This window comes from Gouania willdenowi, chromosome 16 (assembly GCF_900634775.1).
Source record: "Gouania willdenowi chromosome 16, fGouWil2.1, whole genome shotgun sequence".
Taxonomy (NCBI): domain Eukaryota; kingdom Metazoa; phylum Chordata; class Actinopteri; order Blenniiformes; family Gobiesocidae; genus Gouania; species Gouania willdenowi.
In genome coordinates, this window is record NC_041059.1 from 27092173 (window position 1) to 27117832 (window position 25660).

Genomic DNA, 25660 nt, shown 5'->3' on the forward strand with positions numbered 1-25660 from the left:
TCCGCCTACATTACATATTAATCAGAGGGAAATGTGCTAAATGGATTGTTGGCACATTGTGATGCACTGAACACGCAAAGTCCTGTTTCCCTGGTGTTTGTACCCCTTATCAGCACATGAAGAGACGTTTGCACTTGTTTTAATAGCCCTAAACCTTTACTGAATCTGCCCCTCAAAGACATATGTTTTAGAATTATGGAAGGAAGCAGAAGAAGAAGGTTACTTTATTTCCACATATACACTCGTAAATTCATGTAATTTGTTCACTACATTTACCCTTCCCCTTCTTTGAGGAGAAGTGGGCAGCCACAGTCTAACACCCAGGAAGCAGATGGGGTTAAGAACTTTGCTCATCAGCCACAGTGATGGCCCACAACAGATTTGAACCTGCAACCCTTCAGTTACTGTAAACATTAGGCCACCACTACCCCTCCAACCACTACCATCCTGGGAAGAACATGCACATGGAAAGGTTCCATGTCCATCTTTAAAACTTCGCATTCTTGAGCACTCAACACTTACATGTCCAAACACAAAGCTGCAATGAGGAACTGATATGTATTACTTTTTATTAAATTCAACATTTTGTAGAATGATCATTGTATTTTAATATAATAATAATAATACAATCTTTAAAATTAAATTATTTTCTAAATATATAATTTATCTAAATTTGTAATTAAAAATGGGGGTAATAAATAAAAACTACCAAAAAAAGTTAAATACTGGGTCTGTTACATTTGTACATTTTAACCTCCAGTTTAGCTCTCTGTGTCCATAGGCAGAGTGCATTGTAAATACATTTTGAACAGAACATTTTATGAGAAAGTAAAAATATCTAAAATTGTGTATGTAAGAAGTTGCAAATGAGTGCCACATCTATAAACCCATTGTGAGTAATTTTTGTTAATATTGTTTCTTTTCATCAGATTGCTGATGCCCAACAAAAACAGATGGAGCACGAGAAGACAATGCTCCAACAGACATTCCTGACGGAAAAAGAGATGCTTTTGAAAAAGGAGAAGATGATCGAAGACGAAAAAAAGAAGCTAGAGAGCCAGTTTGAAGAAGAGGTCAAAAGGGCAAAGGCACTCAAAGATGAACAGGAACGGCAGAAACAGCAGATGGAGGAGGAGAAGAAGAAACTTCAGGCTACCATGGATGCAGCCCTTAGCAAACAAAAAGAGGCTGAGTCAGAGATGCTTAACAAGCAAAAAGAAATGGAAGAGCTGGAGAGGTTAAGATTGGAGCAGGAGAGGATTCTTGCAGATGAGAACCAGAAATTGCGTGAAAAGCTGCAGCAACTTGAAGGTGCCCAGAAAGACCAGCAATCAAGCAAAGAGGTTATAAAAGTTACCACAATTGAGACAACACAGAAAGTTTACAACGGCCAAAATGCTGGTATGGCTGTTGATGGTGGGGACAAGAAACCAGATCCAATGGCTTTTGACGGCATTCGTGATAAGGTACCAGCAAGCAGACTTCAGAGCCTTGGTCTTTTACCCAAGAAGGAGTTTGATCAGCTTAAAGATGGAAAAACCACTGTTCAAAAGCTTGGTGAGACTGAAAACCTTAAGCAAATTCTAAAAGGAAAGAACCCAATTGCTGGTATTTTGACAACTTCTAAAGTAAAGATGCCAATCTATCAAGCATTAAAAGAGAAGAAAATTACCCCTGGGACAGCTTTGATCCTTCTTGAAGCACAAGCAGCCACTGGTTATATAATAGATCCCATTAAGAATCAAAAACTCTCAGTGAACGAGGCAGTCAAAGAAGGTCTGATAGGGCCAGAACTACACAACAAAATGCTTTTAGCAGATAGGGCTGTTGTTGGTTACAAAGATCCATACACTGGTGGAAAAATATCTGTATTTGAAGCCATGAAAAAAGGTCTAATTGAACATGACCATGCAATTAGACTTCTTGAAGCTCAACTTGCTACTGGTGGTATAATTGACCCAATCAACAGTCACCGTGTTTCAAATGAAATAGCTTTTAAACAAGGGCAGTATGATACAGAGATAAACAAAGTCATGGAAAACCCTTCAGATGACACCAAGGGCTACTTTGACCCCAGCACTCAGGAACCTTTGTTATATTCTGAGCTAATGGAAAGATGCAGTACTGACCCAGAAACAGGCCTGTTGCTGCTACCAATTACTGACAAAGCTGCCCAGTGCTCCAGTATATACACAGAAGAGGAGACAAAGGATGTGTTTAGCAAAACAACCGTCTCTGTTCCATTTGGAAAATTCCAAGGAAAGGCTGTTACCATTTGGGAGATAATCAACTCTGAGTACTTCTCTGAAGACCAAAAGAAGGATCTTCTGCGTCAGTACAAAACAGGGAAAATCACAATTGAAAAGATCATCAAGATTATAATTACTGTTGCTGGGGAGAAAGAAAAGAAAAATGAAATTACTTTTGATGGGTTAAGAGCACCAGTTCCTGCTACTGAGCTTCTTGAGTCCAAGATTATTGATAAAGATCTGTACAACAAATTGCACAAAGGCAATGTAACAGTCAAAGAGGTTGCAGCCATGGATCCTGTTAGTAAATCACTAAAAGGAAGCAACAGCATTGCAGGTGTTGTCATCGAATCATCCAGGGATGTTATGTCCTTCTATGAAGCCATGAAGAAAGACATCATGAGACCTGGACCAGCCTTAAACATGCTTGAAGCACAAGCAGGAACAGGTTATGTCATAGATCCGGTTAAAAATCAGAAGTTTACTGTTGATGAAGCTGTCAAAGCTGGTGTTGTTGGTCCTGAACTACACGAAAAGCTACTTTCTGCAGAGAGAGCTGTTACAGGTTACAAAGATCCCTACACTGGAAAGACAGTATCCTTGTTTCAAGCAATGAAAAAAGATCTAATTCCTAAAGAGCAAGGAATTCGACTTCTTGATGCTCAAATGGCTACTGGTGGCATCATTGACCCTGTAAAGAGCCATCGTGTCCCTAATGATGTGGCGTGCAAGAGAGACTACTTTGATGATGAAATGAAACAGAGTCTGAATAATCCAACAGATGAAACTAAGTGCTTCTTTGACCCAAACACAAAAGAAAATGTTACATACTCACAGCTCTTCAAAAGATGTACCTCTGACAAGAAAACTGGTCTCCAGCTCCTGCCTCTTTCTGAAGATGCAATAAATGCCAAAGAGACACCAGCATACACTGAAGCCCAAAGCAAGGAGGCTATGACTCAGGCATCTGTGGAGCTCGATTATGGACCATTTAAGGGCAAGAAAATGACTCTCTGGGAAATCCTCAACTCTGATCATCTCACAGAAGAACAGAGACGTGATCTATTAGATCAGTTCAGATCTGGAAGGTTTACAATAGAAAAGATCATGAAGATTATTATCACTATTGTAGATGAGAAAGAAGCCAAGAATAGTGAACAGTCTGGTTTCAAGGGCCTTAGAGCTCCTGTGCCTGCAAAAGCACTGCATGATTCCAAAATCATAGACAAAAATACTTTTGACCTCCTTCAACAAAAGAAAATTACACCGGAAGAAGTCAGTAGAAATGCTGATGTCTATAAATACCTACAGGGCTCTGAAAGCATTGCTGGCATTTATGTGGTACCAACAAAAGAGAAGACCAGCATCTATCAAGCAATGAAGAAAAAGCTAATTCGAGACAGTACTGGCCTGTCACTTCTTGAGGCACAAGCCGCAACTGGGTTCATGGTTGATCCAGTAAAGAACCAATGCCTGTCAGTTGATGAAGCAGTCAGGTCAGGACTGGTTGGTCCAGAACTTCATGAAAAGCTTCTCTCTGCAGAAAAAGCAGTCACTGGCTACAAAGATCCATTCACAGGCAAAAAAATCTCGCTTTTTGAAGCAGTGCAAAAAGAACTTATACCAAAAGAACAAGCTATGCCAATGTTGCAAGCCCAGATGGTGAGTGGAGGAATCATTGACCCTGTCAACAGTCATCGTGTTCCCACAGATGTAGCCCATCAAAAGAAGATTTTCAGTAAAGATGTTGCTAAGACAATTTCTGAACCATCTGATGATAACAAGATTTTCTGTGACCCAGAAACTGATGAGAGTGTAACCTACAAACAGCTGAAAGATAAATGCCAAAGAGATAAAGATACAGGCCTTTACATGCTGCCCCTTTCCAAGCCTCAGTCTCCAACTGTTGTGGAAAAGACATACCTCTACACTGAGCAGCAAACCCAGAGCGAGCTGGCCAACACTCAGATTGACATTCCAATTGAGGGTCTTGCTGAAAAACCATTAAATCTTTGGGACGTTGTGAACTCAAATATGCTCCCAGAGCAAGAGAGGCAGAAGCTAATTGATGAATATCGCTCTGGCAAAATCACCAAAGAACGCATGATTATTATTATTATTGAGATAATGGAGCAAAGAGAGGTTTTCAGAGATGATAGTCCTCTGTCGTTGAAGACTGTAAGGAGAAGGATAACTATTGAAGAACTCCACAATGCTCGTATTATTGATTTGGAAACTTACAACCTTCTCAAACGAGGCCAGAGAGATATCCGGGACATAATGGAACTGTCCAGTGTAAAACAGTATCTCTATGGTACAGGCTGTGTTGCCGGGGTAACAACAGACTCTGCTGCGAAGGTCAGCATCTACCAAGCCATGACTAGAGGTTTCATTAAACCTGAAATTGCACTTAGCCTTCTGGAAGCACAAGCTGCAACAGGTTTCCTCATTGATCCAGTCAAGAACGAGAGGCTGACTGTTGATGAGGCTGTTCGTAAAGATGTTGTTGGTCCAGAAATCCATGACAAACTTCTCTCAGCTGAAAGAGCCGTCACTGGATACAAGGATCCCTACAGTGGGAAAACCATTTCCCTTTTCCAGGCGATGAAAAAGGATTTGGTTCAAGAGGATTATGCTATGAAAATGTTGGAGGCACAAACTGCAACAGGTGGCATTATTGATCCTGAATTCCAATTCCATCTGCCAGCCGACGTTGCTCTGCAAAGAGGTTATATCAACAAAGAAACAAATTCAAAACTGACAGATGTTAAAGGATTTGTTGATCCTGTCACAGATGAACAAGTTTCATATGCAGAGCTGCTAAAGAGATGCAAGCTTGACTCTGGATTGAGACTCCTTTCTCTGGGAGACAAGCGACTTACATTCAAGGGTCTGAGAAAGCAAATCACAATGGAAGAGTTAATTCGCTCACAAGTCATTGACCAGAAGACTGTCACTGAACTAAATGAAGGTCTAATTTCAGTAGAGGAGGTTAGCAATAGGTTGTCGAGGTACCTTGAGGGTACAAGCTCTATTGCGGGTGTATATCTGGCAACCTCAAAAGAACGCCTATCGATATACCAAGCTATGAAGAAGAACATGATAAGACCAGGCACTGCATTTGAACTTCTTGAGGCCCAGGCATCCACAGGGTATGTCATTGATCCAATCAAAAATCTTAAACTAACTGTCCAAGAAGCTGTGAAAATGGGAATTGTGGGCCCAGAGTTCAAAGACAAACTGCTATCTGCAGAGCGCGCAGTCACGGGATACAGAGATCCTTATTCCGGCAAGACAATCTCCCTGTTCCAGGCCATGAAAAAGGGACTAATCTTAAAAGATCATGGCATCCGTCTCCTTGAAGCCCAAATTGCAACTGGTGGAATTATTGACCCAGAGGAAAGCCACCGTGTACCAGTTGAGGTGGCCTATAAACGCGGATTCTTTGATGAGGAAATGAATGAGATCCTGACAGATCCATCAGATGACACCAAAGGATTTTTTGATCCTAACACAGAGGAAAATCTCACCTACCTTCAGCTGATGGAGAGGTGTATCACAGATCCTGATACTGGGCTTGTACTTCTGCAACTGAAAGAAAAGAAGCGTGAAAGAAAGGCCTCCTCAAAATCCTCAGTCCGCAAACGTAGGGTAGTCATTGTAGACCCAGAGACAGGCAGAGAGATGACTGTATATGAGGCCTACAAGAAAGGGCTCATTGACCACCAAACCTACTTGGAACTTGCGGAGCAGGAGTGTGAATGGGAAGAGATCACAATGACTTCCTCTGATGGTGTTGAACAATCCATCATCATTGACAGAAGATCAGGAAGGCAGTATGATGTTGATGATGCTCTTGCACGTGGTTTCATTGATCAGAATGCCCTTGATAGATACCGAAATGGAATTTTGCCCATCACTGAGTTTGCCGACATGCTTTCTGGGGGTATGGGAGGCTTCCGATCACGCTCATCGTCTTTTGGTTCCACCACTGGTTCCCCAATGAGCCCCTTACCATCCATTAAAGCTCCAGCTGTTGTATGGGATGACCCTTCAGAAGAGACAGGCCCCATAGCTGGAATTTTAGACATCGACACACTGGAGAAAGTGTCAATCACGGAAGCAATGCACAGAAGCTTGGTTGACAACATTACAGGACAGAGATTACTAGAGGCCCAAGCCTGCACAGGGGGCATATTTGACCCATTGAGTGGGGAAAGGTTCCCCGTAAGTGAGGCAACAGAAAAAGGCCTTGTTGATAAAGGTATGGTTGAGCGCCTCAACTTGGCTCAAAAATCTTTCAATGGTTTTGAAGACCCCAGAAGCAAAGAGAAGATGTCTGCCTCCCAGGCTCTAAAGAAGGGCTGGTTATATTATGAGGCAGGCCAGCGCTTCCTTGAGATTCAATACCTGACTGGCGGCCTTATTGAGCCTGGTGTTGAAGGCAGAGTGTCTCTCGATGAATCCCTCAAAAAAGGCACAATTGATGCCCGCACTGCCCAGAAGCTGAGAGATGTCAATTCCTATTCTAAATATATAACCTGTCCCAAAACCAAACTGAAAATCTCCTTCAAAAATGTCATGGACAGAAGCATGGTGGAAGAAGGATCAGGCCTGAGGCTCCTGGAGGCTTCATCACAGTCCAGCAAAGGTCTCTACAGTCCCTACAATGCCAGTGGCCCTGGATCTGCATATGGCTCCCGATCAGGCTCGAGAACAGGATCCCGATCAGGCTCAAGAAGAGGCAGCATTGATGCAGGCTCTGGCTTCAGCACGAACTTCTCCAGCTCTTCTTTCACTTCATCCTCTAGCTATAACCGCAGATTCTAAACAACTGGTTATGTTCCTAAAAACTCTAAACACAAACAAACAAACAATTGCATTTAACTATTCAGTTTAGAACAAGGAAATATAGTTACAGAAAAAAAGCTAATCAGATTTATTTATTCAGCACTTCAAGTGGCCACAAGTACTTTTAGTGCTAATAATTGTTCTTACATGTAACGACTTCCTAAAGGAAACTCAAATATTTGCTATTTTCAAGTCAGTCTATTTTCAAGTCTTTTTTTATTTGTGAAATTATGTCTGATTTCCTTTTTGTTAAAATTTCAAACCTTCAAAAAAATATGTACATGCGCTTTTTAAGAATAATATATAATCTATGTCAAAGAGAGATATTGATCAGTATTCCTTGTTTCCTAAAAAAAATTCAACAATTTATTCCTATTATTTGATTTGTACTAATAGTAAATGCTGACATAGTGGTGATACTTCAGCAGAAATACATTTGTTTTTTTTAAAAATTTTAGATTTTTGTATAGAATGTGGACAGAATGTGTCTGTTCTCTACCATGCAATGCCTGGATGATAGTGTATTACACATGCTTGTGAGACACTACCAAACAAGACACTATCACTGAAACTGAAACAAAGAACCCAGGTTCCCCCATCATTACTTTGTTCCCATTTTTTTTTTATTCAATGTACTTTTAGATTCTTTACGTTTTTTTGTTTTTATACACTCCTATCTCTGGATTCTTCATCACCAAGTGTTCCTGGTGAGCCCCAAGATGTGGTCAATCGTGCTCCCCTCACAGACATCCTGCCTCCTGTTTTTTTGCTTCTTGTAAGTTAAACATCATCTTTTCTTTTTCCGTTCTTTTCCTCCTTGTTTATAATTTCTTTTGTTCAGTTTGTTTAAATCACCTCCTAGGATATCTTTTATTTTCCCACCTGTGCCCACACATCACCATGGTATAGCAAGGGGTGTTTAAGCTCTGTTCTTGGAAACTATAGACAAAATAATTACATCTAATGAGCCAGTCCTTATTCATCTATGGCAAAAAGTTTGAAAATCAATGTTGTCATGTTTGCTAAAGAAGGGCAGCATCTGTAACACGGCAGTTCTCCAATACTGACGCTTGGCACCTCTTGATATACACTATATCTATAACTATCTCTATTATGACTTGTGAATAATGTTTTATTTCTCTTCAGAAATCTAATTGCTGTTATCTTTTTTTTTTTTTTTTTTTTATCATTTTGTCTTTTACAGCTGCCTCAGTTGCTCGGAATTCAACCGCAGAGAACAAATGCTCTCTTCAGTGCTGATTTAGTCGCACAGGTATAGTTTACCACTGATTAAAAACATTGCCATTCTCATTTGATTTTCCAAAAAAAGAAAATGATTTTCATAATTTCTGCCTTTTGATTTGAATTGCATGATCAGGATCCATTTTATTTTAAGTTATATATATTTTTTGTTTGTTCCTAGATCTGCCTTTGAGCATGTCCTTTCTTCCCCTAAACATCTGACTCGAGGAAAAGCTGAGGCTGATCGCTATCTTGGGATGCACATCTAGGAACACTCTTCATTCATTATTTTCTTTTTGTCTTTATAATTTTATTGAATTATTACTTGAATGTTGAAAATATTTGTTGTCATGTCCTAATGTTTAGACACAACACTCCAGATATTTAGAAGTTTTACAAGAGCATTAATGTTTTGTTTTTTTTTGTTTGTTTTTTTTTTTTTTTTCTAATATAAGGTTTGCTACATCCCTGTCTGATGACTTATTAATTAATACCAAAGTGCCTGTGGAGAAAATATAATGATCTCAAATATCTGTTGCTGCACCACATTGCATGGATGTCTGTTTTATATCTAATTAAGTACTTTCTTTTCACCTTTTGCCATGTATTATTCTTTTACAACCCTAAAAACAGCTCCAAAAGTTTTCTCTCACACTATTTGTCTCGCACAGAAAGTTATTCTGTCAAGCCTCTTTCAGATGTTTTACCTTTTGTAAATCTTATTCCATCATGTTTTTTTGAGAATATTGATTTGCTATGCATGTTTGACTAATTTTACAAGGAGCAATTAGGGGGTGTGAAATATAAACATTTTCTGATACAAGCACGCTGGTTTTAATGATAGCAACATATGACTTTACAAACTAACTGCCTTTGCATATGTGGAGGTGCTGCTGTGGTGGATAATTAGTTAGTGTATGTGGACATAACACTATGTTGTAAATAAACGTGCTCTGAAGAACTCATTGTCATTTATATACAACAATTTTGGGTCTAGTCAGAACAATGATGACGCCAAAAGTGTGTGTAATATATAAAGAATAAAAGTATAGGGTTTTCTAATGTTTTAACAGCACAAAAGGGAAATTACAGCTCATTTATTCTAATTGTATGACTTTATGAAACAAATATTTTCCCAAAAAGCCTCAGAATTGCATATTAAACACTTCTGGCATAAAATTTTACATTTTGCAACTCATTACAGGAGTCAACCAAAAAATAATATAAACATAGTACACCCTATATTTTTTCCACAGATTTTTAGCTGATGTGTATAAAATCCTGGCATGTTTATTAGTTTCTCATTGCTGTTGATAGGAATTCTTAGTTTATTGTAAATATGTTTACTATTTATTAAAAAGTATGTATCATCTAATATTACTTAGGCTGTTAGTTCTTGGATAAAGGTAGACAAGTAAAAATGTATTTCCTCAAGTAGATGCTTCTTAATTTGTTAAAATAGACATTATAGGTGTGGCACAGTGTTTGTTTTTACCCTTTCAGAATAAGAGCATTGTGTGTGTCTAAGGATATATATTTGTAATCGTCACAACATTAACTAATTTTTCCCTATCACAACACTAAATTACATTTATCAAAACTACCATTAATAAAATAAATGTTAGTAACTTATTAACCGCGAATGCTTCAATCACATGGGAAATTGTGATGTATTGTATTCATGCATGAGTTTATACTGTAGATACATACAATATATAAACAACGCATATGTGTGTGTAGGAACACTTCCCAGGATAAGTTATTGCCCCAAAATCATCAGAATAATATAAACATTGAAACAGAGTCAGAGAGAGTCATATATACAGTAAATTAGTATTATAGAGGTATCACTGTATGTTGAGGTACAGGAAGTGGTACAAAAATACAGCTCTTTCACATTTTTTCTTCTCCATAAGGTTTAAGGTAGACATATAATAGCAACATTTTGTTAAGAAAGAAAATACACTTGGAAAAGCCTTTTTCAGAACTTTGTTTTATGAATTAGAATTTGGTGGATATTTTGACAAGGTTCATTATAAAAGATTAGTTTTACAATTCATAATGTCTTTTAGTTCAGTTGTATACAAATATTTATTCTTCATTCCAGAACGATAACATAGATTGGCAGTGGTAAAACAGATGTAGAATTGTTTCACAAAATGTACATTTATCATCTGTGTATGAAAAATTGAAAATCAATACATAATAAAATAATAATAAATGTAATTTTTTAAATTTTATTTGAAACAAAAATTATTCCACTTTATACTTTAAAAATGTGAATTCCCAATTGATTTGCCTCGAGATGTAATTTTATTGTAAAGGATTTATTTTGTTTATTAGGTGTCATATAACATATCATTTAGTTTTATGATACTTAATGTTTAACAAAAAAAAATCAGGATTTACTTTTTGTTATTTTAAGTGACCTTTAATTAGTTACATTTTATCTAAAGCAATATGCTTTGGAGAAAAAGACAGAAACCCTTATATCTGTAAAACACACCTGGGGTTGTTGCTAAACAACAATAAACACCACAGAAGAAGAACCTGCGTTCACCTTCAGGCTGATTAAGATACACCATTTATTAGAGCTTTATATATTCTCTTTACTGTTCCACTGGCTTACATTTAGCGCACATCACACAGTTTGTGTGTGATGAGAAAAATCTGATGTTAAACTAGTGTTTGAAGCGTTAAATAGCTGCTGAGCTAAAGAACAAAACAAAAACAAACCCATGGTGGTCTCCAACCAGTGGGCTGAAGCCCAGAACAGGGACAAAGGTCATTATTTAAAGGCCCTCAAAAAATTAGGACAATTAACAAGTAATGGTACAACTAATTTATTCCAAGACACGGGTGTCAAATTTAAGGCCGATGTCACAGTCTGAGTTTACCTCCGTACTGAAATTATCTTACAATCTCATTATGTGACTGCTACGTACTGAGATGTACAAGTGCTGGATTAGCCATGCACTGTTGTACTGATTTAAAACAGGCTTAAAACATCACATCAGTCGACCATCGATAAAAAATCAACCAATGATAAAAAAAATATATATATATGATTGTTATGATCAGATTTATATGAATACAACAGCTTATTATTGTAAAGTTACATTAAGTTAACTGTTATTTATTGCAATGTTTATCATAATCATGTTTTTTTTTGGAAAACAAATTAACCTTCACCATAAAGAAGATTAACCTGTCCATTCTTTCTTTGTGGCGTTGGAACCTCTCCTGCCTCGTATATTGAGCAGTTGTACATTTTTCCCCAAGAAAAGGAGCCATTCAGCACTCGTAAAACAACATTTGCTTTGAAATTGAATTTTCAATCTCAGCACGGCGAAAGTAGCAAAACTCACAACGGAACGAGCAAAAATTCATTTTCTGGTCGTGTGCATGCTCATAATCGAGGTAAACTCAGACTGTGGCACCAGGGCCGCCATTCGGCCCACAGGAGAAAGTAAAAATTACAGAGAAATCATGAGTCATTGTGTATATTACCACATAATTCAGTTGGAGATATCTCCTATTTACAAATATAATAAAACTTCTCAATATTTGCAGGGGATCTCAATGCTCTCCCATGCTTGTATCACGTGATTGCAATCATCTTTAATTGCAAATGGTGAAAAAAATCCAGTGATGCACAGAAGATTCAGTCCGCTATCATTAAAGAACACAAAACTTAAGTCAGCTATTGAAAGTGTGTTATTGTTCTGCTCCACTTCACATGCCGACGTAAACAATTATTTTTGCGTGTTTGTATCATGATACATTTTGTTCCTAGTCGTATAAATAACGCAGTCTCATAATTGAATGTTCTTATAATTTCTGCTACATCTTTAGGCTTCTCGTTATTACTTTCTTTGTGTGTCGGCTTTTTTGTTTAAAAAGCGTTTCGTGTTAATGATCTTTATTGTCAAAGAAGAAAAGACTTTAAAAAGATTGACATGAAAATGTCCTGTTTGTCGGACCCCACCTGTCATATCTCCATTCCCCACCAGGGGGTGCACTACACACTTTGAGAAACCCTGCAGTGTAATATGACCACTTTTATCAGTAATGAACCGGCCCTTGCCTTTTTGGTGGCCTAGGCAAAATTACTTTATGAAATAAATACAAATATCGATATAAAAGTTTCAGTTCAAGGGCATTTCTACTTTCCTGTTTGGTTTTACTAATTAGTAACACAAATCTTGAAACCAAAGAACACAATGTGCAAACAACACAACAGAATTATATAGAATAGAACAAGAATTGAAATAAATATGGCTATTAATATTCAATTAGGAGAAAACATGTTTAGTGATTTTAAAAGGTTATGTTTTACGTTTATTATACGTTTTTAAATTAATATTTAAAAAAAAAAAAAAATTGTGGGGTGCATTTTGGTGCCCCTCCAGCAGATGGCGCCCTAGGCGGCCGCCTGTGTTGCCTGTCGTGAAGGCCGACCCTGGTAACGAGTAAACTAACACATTGCTATTCCCAAACCATTAATCAGATTAAAGTTACTAGTCCAAATAACTGTGAGTTACTATTTGTCTCACTTTCCTCACCTGTGCGACACGTCACGTTTTCAGCTTGAGAACAACAACTCACGTGTTATACTCACACAAAATATGACAGGAACAGGTACATACACACAAAATGTCAGGTCAAAAAAGGCAGACTTTATTTTATATTTTAATGAAGAAAGTATTTATGTTAAGTGAAGTAAAAAAGGATTGTCTTTATTTATTTATTTTTATATAAAAATGTTTGTCAGGAAATACATTGCTGACATTACTGTTAAAAATGCACCTCCATTAAAGTGAATATTGGCAAAACTATTATTTTCATATTCGGTGGGGGTTGTTGTCGGCAGCTGCTGAATGTAACTAACAGAGTAACTTGTAATCTAGATGTGTTACCTTAAAATCAAGAAATCAGTAAAGTAACTAAGTTAAGTTTTAAAGAAGTAATCAGATAATTCTCAGATTGCTTTTTCAAGGTAACTGTGGCAATAGGAGCGATCCACAATGGATGCGGAGAACCCACATGGAGAGACTGTTCAGTGCTGCAGCTCATGAAAAGAAGAGAGCAGACCTAACGTGATAAAGCAGAGAAGCCACTCTTCATTAAGAATTACATTTATGTGCATTTTGTGTTTTTACGAGGGAACATATTTAATCTTTCAGCAGCCCAGTCAGTTATAGTACATCATTACTTAATGTACACAAGTGTGGTCAAGATAAACATTTGTTTTTGGTGCTTTATTTTACATTGTACATATATAATTTTATTTTTTTATGTATGCTTGTAATCAGAAAACTAGCACACACTAATGTTGACGTTGCAAATTTTTCACCAACAAACTGTGGCGGACTTAAAGGGGCAGTATTATGAAAAAAAAATCACTTTATAATGGTTATATACATCCCTATAGCCTCATTCAGATGGCCAAAGTTGAAAAAGTTCTGTTTCCTCCCTCCCTTGTTATTCCACATTTTGTAAAAAGTCAGCCCCAAATGGGCGAGTTGGATTTTTCTCGTGTTGTGACATCACAATGCGGAAACTCCTCCTCCTGACAATTCTGGCTCCTCCTACCCTATATAAGAACGTGAGCTCCTCCCTCTCTAACTGCCTCAGAGGTAAAACAAACACTGTGGTTTAATATAGAATATACATTGTACTTTATTGCCATACATGTAAAGCTACATACACAAAATTTGTTCTCTACATTAAACCCCTCCCTGAGGAGCAGTGGGCAGCCACTATGTAGCACCCAGGGAGTTACGGTTAATATAAGGAACTGATCAACATCCCACAGTGATGGACCAAGGAGATTAGAACCAATGAGCCTACGATTACAAACCTGATCCCTTAACCACTAGTCCTTTTATCCACAAAATATATTTATGTTCAGTATATACGTAGATAATCCAAAGCGCAGCGTCAGCTCACAATCAATTCCACACAGACATGAAGTCTGCGTCTATAGGCACGCCCACACCTCCTTTTTTGCAGTTCAGGTTTTTCAACACCTGATTAATATCTCAACGTTTGTTTGTTTTTTCCTAACTCATTTTACAACTTCATTTCAGCTCCTATTGTTTGTTTTGCGCCATTCCGTTTGTCTTCTCCGATACCAAACCATAACAATCCCGCTTACGTAAGCAAGTAGCCAATTGTTGTATGACACATCACGACATAGTGTTCATGGGAAATGTAGGATTAGTACAACCAGCAGTGTTGCCAGATAGACATTACATTTTAAAATCTAAACACACACAAAAACCCTCAAATTTATTGGAGGAAAACAATGGCAACAATGACTTTTTGCATCGTTTCTGCAACCTGCCGATTCAAACAGACGCAGTGGTATTTATTTTGTTTTTCACAAGCCAAAATGGCTAGTTACTCTACATTGTTACTCTCCAAAGTTTAAGGCCGTGTAAAGCAAATTCAGCCATTTTCTTCTAAACACATCAAATAGGTCATAAATGTATAAATGGTCCAGCCTTTGCCTTTCGAAAGCGAACCGAAATGGTTCGAACCAATCATGAGGCAGTATTGTGGTTTAGGGCGGGATATCTGGGTGTGACGAAGGCAGAAGCGCCAAAGCAAAACTGGTGCATGCGCAGTTGCGGGAAGATGCAGGAGGATGAATGTGTGGAAGCTGCTATAAACTCAGTTTTAGAAGAATCCAGCATTTCATTTTTGAAAGAGTAACAGCGAGAGGCATTTTGTGCATTTTTGGACGGTAAAAACGGCAAAGCGGAGCCTTGTTGTTGTTGTAGCAGCGTATTTGCGACACATGCAGATGAGGACATCATTTGTTACAGTGTGATTGGCTAAAACATATCATGGTGGACAGATGCTTCGCCCAATCAGCTTCAAGCATTCTGTTCATGTCCCTCCCTGGTTCCGAAAGCATTCGCCAGACACAGACCAATATCGATGTGGAGAACTCGAGTTAGAGGGAGGGCTACAATCTGGCTCTTGCCAGATTAAGGCTTCACAAACTGTTTTTCAAATTTCTGTGTTCAGGGTTTAATGGGCGGGTCAGAAATCATGGCTGCGTTACATAACAGAGCCATCATTAGCATAAAACCGACCCTGCTGCTGAAGCACACCAAACTTCTGTGGCCTCCAGCGGGCGCAATTCGGCCCCTAGCTGAAAACAAACCACAAATTCGGACTTGGGGGAATAAAACGCATCCGCTGGTGCCACATTTTTCAGCGCACAAGTTTTACTTTGATCCCTTTCTTCACACAGTTTACACTTTGACAGGGTATTTTAAGTGTCTGACATCCATGAATTGCATCTTTTCCTCTGTCTGTCGATATTAGCAGCTGCATTTGGTTAAGGAGTTGACTAACAGAAGCAATGGAACACTCAGCTCATTTAGCTCTTCACCTCACTCCGTTGACTGCTGTGATTCAACATCTGCAACAGCGCCTCCTGTATTCGACACAGACAGGGAGGTAAAAGCACAGAGATCTGTAAAAACATTTCCATTATTATCTATTCCATAAGATGAAGCAAAAACACTACTCATGTACTGTTCAAACAATGACAATCCCTTACATTTTCTGCCGTTTTGTTGCAGGATGAAGACACGTCCTTGCTTGGGTCATCATTGTCTTCAGCATTGGATGCAAATTATGGGTATATACAGAAGAATAAGTCCCTGTTTTAAGGAAGCTATGTGTGTGCGTTTGCTTGCATGTGTGCGTGTGTGTGTTGAACTGGTAACCAACAGAATAAACAAATGCTGACAGTTTATAATAACAGTTGTACAATTGAATGTAAAACACAAAGGAAAAGCTGTGAATCTTGCAGTAAAGGCAAATGGATCCAGGAATCCAGGTTGAAGTCCAACTGACTGAGAGAACAGATGCCTCCCAAACAGGATACTCTGCTAATAATTTAACAGCTTTGAACCCTGATTTAAAGCTGCTGGACACCATTTTTTTTTATCAGATCCAAATCCCTATTATAGGCCTCATTGATCAATAAATCGAAGACCATTCGTTTGGAAAAGGTTGAAATTGCCACTTGAAAGTTTGTTGACAGTTTTGTGCATTGCATTGTGGGATGTATGGATGTGCAGAGACTGTGGCAAAAATCTTTTTTTGAATTTTAATACTAATGGGAACCACTGGGAACAAATTAGAACAAAAATGGTGTCAAGACAATCACTGTCCTCATTGTCTGGTGAAAAACACAAGAAATTGTGGTAAGAATGAAGTAAAAACGCTTCTATGCGTCCGTCTACAGAACTTCACATCCCACAATGCAATGCGCAGATCAAAACAAACATTCGAGCAGCAATTTTAACCTTTTTCATTTCTTTTCGGAGTAAATTATGTTTGTTTCATCGATTTTATCTACGGTAATAAAAAGCAGTCGCAGCTCTAACACCTTTGATAACGATAACAATTGTTGATCTCTGTTATTCAAATATCTGGCTTCTGTTAGCCTCTATAGCCACTCAAGTAAGTAAATACAATACAGTTTTTTTTTTTTTTTTTTTTTGTTAAAATTTCAGTCTTTCCATGTCTGAACAGGTTTATGTGTTCTCCATAAATGCATGAATTTCTGCTAAGTCAATTCAAAAACATGTAGAATTGTTCTATTTATGTTGTTTCATCAGTGAAATCAGAGCCTCATTATGTTAAACATGATTCTCAATGCATTTGCAAAGACATCTGTGTCTTTTGTTAAGGGAGTCTTTCTTTTAAATAGAAAGTTGAACGGCTATCCTTAGCACTTGCAATACCACTCTCCACCAATAGGTGTAGTGAGTCGATTTAACTTTGCTTAGGCTGACGTGGGTTCATATAGGAATAAGAATTTTTACGTGTCTCACGAAAATGAAAACAATCCAGAGATTAACGTCAAGTAACGTCTATCAAATGATAGTCTAAACCTTTTATAGCAACGTTTACTAGTCTACACACTGTGAACAAAGGAAACGTTTAGTGTCACACTTAATATACCACCGTGCCAGTATTAGCTGACTTTTGTGTTCTGTTATATTCTTGTTTCAGGAAGGATGAGGACGACATAAGCCAGTGGCAGTGTGAGTTTAGAGATCAAATCCGAGTGCTGAGACAGTGGTTGAAGAACATGGAGATGAGACTACCAGCACAGGAGTCCAGGGTCAGTTCAATATACTGTCTGTCTGTCATCCTTCTCTATAGCACGTGTGTTCTGTCTTAACATTCTCTCCTAAAACATTCCATCAATTCTGTTTCAGTTTATTTCCTTAGTTTTAAAAGTTTGATTTGACAAGAATCACCAGAAATCATCCACATCCATTCATTTACTTTTTTTGAGTTCGTCAAAATAATTTTTGTGTAACACTGCTCTCCCTTTTTATATCCACAATTAAGTAATAAAATAAATCTATTTATTTTATTGCAATAACAAAACATGCATTGCTGTCTCATAATGATTGCACTTCTTGTAGTGTTGACCTTTGACAAGTAAAAAAAAGAAAAAATAAATAAATAATTTTCATCATTATTTTCATGATTATCATTTTTCATAAAACTCCATATTTTTAATGTTTTTATTTGATAATTTTCCACTTGCTCTCACTCAAGTACCCCCTGTAGTGCCATCGCGTAGCCCTAAGGGTACACGTACTCCTGTTTGAGAAACACTGATCTAAAGTGCATTCCTGTGATAGGTTGCATATCACTTCCACCTTTCTGTTAAAGTCAAAATGTCACAGCCCTCAACAGATGTAACTCTGTTGGCCTTGGGTTTAAAATCTTGTAACAAGTTGGATCTGCAAAAATCTTTTCTCCATCCTTGACCTTGGAACATTTTACTACAATGTGCCCTGAGAACAAATACTGGTGCCAAAGATTTTTACTCTCATCATCATTAAAATTCAAGTATTATGCTATTTTTCACCCATCTTTATTTGTTGTCAGAACCTCAACAACATAGTATTTGAGGTTTATTTTCCCAAACTCACCTGTTTTCTGGAGTTTTAGCTCTCTGAAAAGTCCCTTTAATGACGCTTCTAAAAACAGGCCGTTTTGGAGGCTTCATGCATGTGCATGAGTGGGCGTGTCTGTAGACTCAGACTCCATGTATAGCTCTTGTGAGGGTGATCAGTGATCACCAAAGCGATTTTCTTTTGCTATCCACACACTCGTTATTGTTTTCAGCCAAAAAACTGCACATTACAGTAAAACACATGGATATTTAAGCAGATATTGTGAGTGCGTCTCAGCGCTGCTTCAGGGTGTGTGTGGCAGCGGCAGCAGCAGCAGGAGCGGAGTCAGTCAGCTGTTTCAAACACTCATTGGAGTGTTAAGCTGCTCGGTCACTTTCTTCTCCTCCTCATCTCTCCTAACCACAGGAATAGTGCATTTAAGATGATCATAATTTGCTTTGTCCAACCGCTGCGTCGCTTGGGGTCACAAACGCGTCAGATCATGTCAAAGGCGATACGAGGCGGTATAACGGCTACTAAAAATGGAACTGCTCCGGTTGCTTCACCGTGTTTGCCCACTGCTCCTAAGGGAGGGGTTAAATACAGAAAACACATTTTGTGTTTGTAGCTTTACATATATGACACTAACGTACAATGTATATTCTTTATTAAACCGCAGTGTCCTATAAGGTAGGAGGAGTCAGGTTTGTCAGGAGGAGGAGTTTTTGCGATGTAACGTCACAACGCGAGAAAAATCCAACTCGCCCGTTTGGAGAGGACTTTTTACAAAATGTGCAATAGCAAAGGAGGGAGGAAACAGAACTTTTTAAACTTTGAACTTTTTGGCCCTCTGAATGAGGCTAAAGGAATGTATCACTGTAGCAAAACCATGATAAAGTGATTTTTTCATAATACTGCCCCTTTAAAGGTTTTTTTTGTGATATTAAAACCAATATTCTCTTTCACTTTATGTGTTCATTTTATCCTTTAATCTCATGATTGGAATTATGGTTGCAGGCAAGCTGCTGATTGGAGCTGGCAGATTTCTGACCTATTGCAAAGTTTGTATTACGTCAGTAGCTGGTTTGGGAAGGCTGCCAGTCAACACTCAGACTCATATGATGAATGATCTCAAAAGCAAGCAGGAGGCAGCTTTGGAACGTTTACATGGAATTTAATCAATCTTGGAGAAGTTGAATGCTTAGCTCGCTAGTTAAAAGACCACCCAATAGCATTTACTGCTGGAAAAACGGGACTCAAGGTGATCAAAATTGAGCTAGCCTGAAAAACAAATCTCTTATCATCTTTGGCTCCCAAAGCCAGTTATCAAGGTTGTCTCATCCACCAGCAGGATGTTGTGCAGAAAGTAGCTCCGTCCCCCCTCCAACTTCACATATTTTATTTACTAAAGAGATCAGACTGCTTGATCAAAAACTAAAACAGGAAATTATTGTCTGATCTGAGTAAAATGGTTCAGAATCTGTTTCTGATTCTTGCTGTTGAGGTTGCCTGCACACCAAACTACAAAAGCACAACAAATGTGGATTTTTTTTCCCTTCACAATCCCTCAAAGTGATCTCGAGGTGGTCCTCTTCCTCTCCTGCAGGGATAGAAAGGCTGTGGAACTCGCCTCTATTGTGCAGTGGTCTGGACAGCCTGACTGGAGAAGTGCTTGGCATTAGAGGCCCATTCCACACATGAGCGAACACGGTGAAAAGACGTCTGACTCAAATGGGAGGATGCGGCAAGTGGGCAGAATTAAAAAGAAAAATGAGATCTCTGTGCCAGCGTGTTTAGATCTAACTGTGACAACAAAAATGTGTTGTACATCCATTTGTACCAGAGTTTAAACAAAGCAGTGGCCAGGAAAGTCTGCTTTGTGAAATCCCCGGTTACACTCAAAGGCAACATGGTCATGTAGCAACTTCCTCACAGCAAGAAGGCATTGATACGATTCCGAGACAGGGAAATCATAATTGGACCTTTTTACATGGAGTTTTCATCTCCTCTCTTTTAGTTACTCCAGCTAAATGTGTGTATCTGGAATTAATATTACAGATATCTACAATGTCATTTTGACTAGGTGTTATACAGTATCATTTTGAGTACTCAAAGTGAAAGTTATCTCAAATGTTATTCTGCCGATGCGAATTGACACCTCTTCCTATTCAAATCAATGGGGTATGTCATTACAGATATTTCAAACTCCATTCTTAAATTAAGGATATAGTATATTTTTAATTGAGGGGCAATGAAGAAATTCAGTTTTGACAATGTGAAATGAAAGCTTTTTACCTCCGCCAAGTTTTCACTGCCATTTATCAGTCCGTCCATCCGTCTGTCTGTTAATGTGGAGGATTGTTAGAAGTATATCTCAAAAAGTTCTGAACGAATTTATATGAAATTTGATATCAAAAGTAAGAACGAATTTGATTTTGGAGATGATCAAGCAGGTATTGAGAATACAGTATCCAGAACTAAGTAACTTTGCACCTCTAAACTCTAAACATTTTTTTTAATGAATAAAATCTAAATATATCACGTAGCTTTAAATCCATTCAAAATGAACTGGAATAGTTTTTTATTGACAAAGTAAAAGGTTGTGTGTCGAACGGATCCTGATCACTGATGAAAAGGTAAGGCCAAAAAACAAAGCCACAATTTGAGCTTGAACCTGTATGACCTCCGGAGACACTTGATGATTACCATCTTAAAGAACAGACTTGTCAGAGACATTATTTAGCTGTAGATCTCATCCCCCTTTAAAGACGCTTTGTTTGTGTTACATTTTTGGCCCGCCTCAAAGAAGTTGCTGTTTCCCTGGGGACAAACAAGTTGGATGCACAAGCGTGTCTTATCACAGAGTGAAAGCTCAAATATTTGAGAAATGTTTGACCTCCGGGGTGAATGTGTGAAATAAGGAGATCTCTTTTCATCCCTGCCATGCTTTCATAATAGTGCATTCGATCTTAGACTTTTGTCATGATAATGTGAGTCTGCCACACTGCTGGTTGCAGACTGGGCCTTGAGGGACTCGTTAGTTAGCAGCATGAATGAGGACATCTCTGGTATACTGACTGTTCTGCAAAACACAGGAGATTGCAAACACCTGCTCTCTAACACTGGCCAAGCACATTTTTAAGTGTTTTTCCAATTAATGCTGGGGTACATACACATGGGCTTCTGCCTTCTTAAAGCTGATATCCAGAGTTTCTGAGAAATCTATGTTTATTTATGATTCTTTTGAAATGTGACAAAACACCTAACTAGTCTTTCACTATGGTCTACTGCCGGTGGTCATTCATATACATTAATGTATATAAGTCCCTCCTTCGTCCTATAGACCCCTATACAGGTTTGTTCCCGCTGTCAACACTAATCTTGCAAGATTTGCCACCCAGGCCACTTCAGGTGTCAGTTCTTACGAGTTTAGTGTTATCGTTATTATATTATAATACAGGATATTTATGGGTGAATACTAATACAGGAGGATGGCGGGAAAGAGAGGTGAAATATGGTAGTTTTCTGGCCAAAACGAGAGACTTGACAGACAAGATTTAATCCCAGATTTTGATGGCATGTAGTTATTTGTATCGCACTGGGATCTGTCTTGTTTCTGTAACTGGGTAGACATACTTCTCTATAATTTTGCAAGATTTGTGACTTTATGCTAGCTGTGCTACAAAGAACACTAGTTAGAAGCCAACATGCACACTTCCTAAATCAAATATTTACTCATAAGACATACTTATTTGTTATGTCTTATGAGCTGACTTATTGTGATTTATGCGTATGGGATGAAACTGAAAGGCTTTTGTCAGTAATTTTAACTTTCAGTCAAAACGTCAACTCTTCCCACTGACAGTCGGTTCAGGTCAAAAGTTCTCTGAATCCATCCATGGCCTGGTGATAAGTCTCCTTTAGATAAAGCGTCTGTGTTTTAAAGGTCTCTGCTGTCCTTGAGTCTGTGGCAGATGCTGCATCCCAAATAAACCATATACGCACAGACAAACAAGCAAAAGAAGAGGGGTCAGGGATCACAGCCTATTATCCTCTTCTCTCTGTCTCTCCCTGACAGTCGGCAAACAGCATCTCTACCCTCTGACGCCATCATAACCTTTAGGAGAAAGGCTTATTTTCATTGCTGTGAATCAAAAAAGGCAATGAAATACTCTAGAATAGAAATAAACATGGTTTTCCAGACTTGAGCTGGAAATAAATCTTTCTAAAAAACCTTTGGCGTAGCAAATTGACTTTTTTTTTAAACCTTCATCGTACTTCAGACTATAATTCCCAAAAGACTGCTTTAAGTTACAGTTTCTCAGAGTAAATGACAGTACTGGGCCTCTGCCTTTATAGGCTTTTCTGTTGTGCTTAGAAATTGTGGCTGTGGTGTAAATCCTTTCTTCCTTGGATACAAATCCACAGCTGATGATATGATTGTCCTCGAGTATCTAAATCCTTGTCGAAAGCATGACTCGGATTACCAGTATCCAGGCAGCCCAGCAAGTGTCAAGCAACCCAGTTGGGGAGCCCATCAACCTTTCAAACCCTTTCCTTAAGAGCAACCTAGTTGGGTGATAAATGAGAGACGCACATACAAAAACAACAAATCTAAATAGCAACCACCATGTTTTTATGAGAAGATATTTTATTCAATTTGCGAGCAGGAGCCTGGTTTAGACCAGCCTATACAATATCACTGGAACCTTTGACACATGAGTCATTATCAAATTTGGAGAGTAATTTAATATTCCATTAATTTGGAGGCTAGCCTCTTCCCTCTCCAAACCCTCCCTTGTCTATACATTTTGAGATTTGAATACTTCAGAGAAAATCTATTTAATTTGATTCTCCTGCAACCCCCCCTTTTTACACAATCCTGTTATCACAGCACAGCTCTGTGTGCCACTTGCTCTTCAACCACATCAGCTCACTTTGACAGAACTATGTGGAGGCTCTTTTTTGCACATTCTGGGAATTGAGGAGAAGAAATTTTTGGCAATGAATGTAATTAGTACAAAGGGGGGCAGAGGATTGTGAAAGCAGGGCTCATGTGTTGTGGTTCTACCCGGTTGTCTTCCTGGCGATGTGGTGCCTCATTGCTGCCAGATCCTTTCAGAGAAACAAAGACGAGACAGGGAATGTGGGTTTATCTTCTCATTAAATGTTTGAACGACTTAAGCTGGTCTAGATACCCAAAAAAAGCTTAACAGTGAGTTTGTGCATCCATTACTGTTAAGAATTTACATGTTGTTGGTTAAAGGTATACAACCGTCTGTTTAATGCAGGCTGTAGTTAATCTTTATGTCCAGAGTGGGACTCTTTCACACCAGCACTGCAGTGCTCAGAGGTTAAATGACTTGACCCTTGCAAGGGTCATTCTATTCAATTTGCTCTTTCTCATAGGGACCATAGTGTTGGGGATCTTCCTTTTCTTTACAGTTTTTTAAATTGGCTTTTGCCTGTAATAGTGCAGCAGTGCTTTAAGAGGGTTGAGGGTCAATAATGGGACACTAATGTGGAGGATGGGGATCTCGACAAAATGAAGCAGCTTCAAAGCAGCTTTAACAGTCTGTTTTTTTGTTGTTTTTTTTATTAGCGCTAGGTTTTATGGTTCATTCATGATAAAAAACATAAACACAAAACAGTGAGGGGTTTAATGGTAAAAGATTTGGGTTGCATCAACACATGCTCAGTCTGCCGTAAAGTAACGCTTTATAAAGTAAAGGTCCTTGATTCACAAAGCAATGTGAGGGATTAACTGCTTTGTTACTGTTTCCTTGCAGTAGCTTTTTATATCAATATAATGTCATACTAGAAACCAAAAAACTACAGAAATGTATGCTGTATTATTTATTGTTAATGTGCAGCTCTTTAAACTACACCAGGTGTAAGTTTGGAGCATTTTAAATAGCAAACCAAGCCAAATCAAACTGTTAAAATGATCACTTTTATCTACCAATGTCCTACAGACGATCCTGGTATTTAGACATGGTTAAGTGACATTTGATCATAATCATGCAGTGTGAGTTTATTGCATCCCTGTCATTGTTAACAATAGTATATTGGCTGGGATTTATATCGCGCTTTTTTTCGAGGAGACTCAAAACACGCAACAGAATGTTAACTTTTAGAATGTAGTCTACTTTTCTTCTCTGTATTAAAGTAATGAGAACTACTTATTTTATTGCAAAACAATTCTCACTAACTGATAATCATGTGATCATTACTTTGATCACATGGTCAAAATGTTCATTCTTGATCCTCGTTTTTTGCAACAACAAAATAAAAAAAAAATGGTTTTGCATTAAAAAACTTATAGTACTTGTTATTGTTGTTATTGACTAATCGAGCTATAATGCTATGTAAACTGGTTTAACCTCATAGACCTTTTAAAGCCTTTATCATTTTAACTTGTCATGTTTATTAGACAACACCCTCACATCTGGTAGATTAAACACCTGCTACCACTTTTATGTAACAAAACTTTACACCAGATAAGATGCCATCTTTGGTTTATATAATAAAGAAGCCTCCATTCTCCATAGAATCTTTAGAGATCATAAATTATTGCTAATGGAATTTTGTTGCTTGGGATCTAAACCGAGTAAATAGGGTTTCTGCACACATCCCATGCCTAATAAACTTAGTTTGTATTGACAGGGTCAGATTCTTACACTCACACTCAACACAGTAGGCACTTTACACAGGACCAAGTGGTATTGATTACATGACATTTTATGAGGTGACGTATGACTTTGCTGTGTAAAATGCATGTGTAAAGGAACTTACATGTCCCTGATGCTACAAGGTTGCTCTGATGATTTTTCTCTGGATTTGGGATGTTCCATGACATTTTTTCGACTTGTTTTTCTGGTGAGAATAAGTTGGTAACAGTGCATGGGTATTTGTATTTCAGTCAATCAAATGATTATACAAGTCATTTGTTTTTTGGATGAAATATTTAAATAGATTGAAGATGGTAGGAATTGCAGCTGGAGATGTTATTTGTATGAAAGTCATTTTGTCAGTTTTCAACCTTTTTTTTCTCTCTCACAAGAAATTCCGGGGCATTTTTTGTCGAATTATGTTTGAGTTTGGATTTTTAATGTGTGTCTGCAAACCTCCTTGAACTCTCTTTTTAGCGTGGGGCAACTGTAACTAAGCCTTGATCCATTGATCCAGAATTATCTAGATGATAGAATTATCATATTTGAAGAAAATAGAGTGTTCCCACACAATTTATTTCTTTACACATTGAGCAAAAGAACATAGCAATAAGATTTGCCCAGTTAAAAATTGGAAACAGTTCAGGAACTTGGAAAATCTTCTTATTGTATTTTAAACTGGTTACCTAAGTGTCTAACG

General features: G+C 38.0%; 2 protein-coding genes across 21 annotated transcripts in view; both read left to right on the top strand.

Moving 5' to 3' along the window:
- The window catches only part of LOC114477761 (plectin-like), a 171791-nt gene extending 162488 nt beyond the window's left edge, over window positions 1-9303 (top strand). For 14 of the 20 annotated variants that reach the window (XM_028470324.1, XM_028470338.1, XM_028470326.1 and 11 more), the window contains 3 exons: window positions 930-7875; window positions 8305-8373; window positions 8524-9303. In XM_028470324.1, the coding sequence (XP_028326125.1) occupies window positions 930-7079 (6150 nt within the window). In that variant the 3' untranslated portion in view covers window positions 7080-7875; window positions 8305-8373; window positions 8524-9303. Of the gene's footprint in view, window positions 1-929; window positions 7876-8304; window positions 8374-8523 lie in introns of those variants that run through there. The other 6 variants (XM_028470334.1, XM_028470336.1, XM_028470335.1 and 3 more) reach the window with 1 other exon arrangement.
- A 6406-nt stretch (window positions 9304-15709) lies between these two features.
- macf1b (microtubule actin crosslinking factor 1b) overlaps window positions 15710-25660 on the top strand; it is a 36603-nt gene continuing 26652 nt past the window's right edge. Inside the window, exons 1-3 of the mRNA XM_028470339.1 lie at window positions 15710-15818; window positions 15944-16002; window positions 17388-17499. Coding sequence (XP_028326140.1) covers window positions 17467-17499 — 33 coding nt within the window. The 5' untranslated portion in view covers window positions 15710-15818; window positions 15944-16002; window positions 17388-17466. The remainder of the gene's footprint in view (window positions 15819-15943; window positions 16003-17387; window positions 17500-25660) is intronic.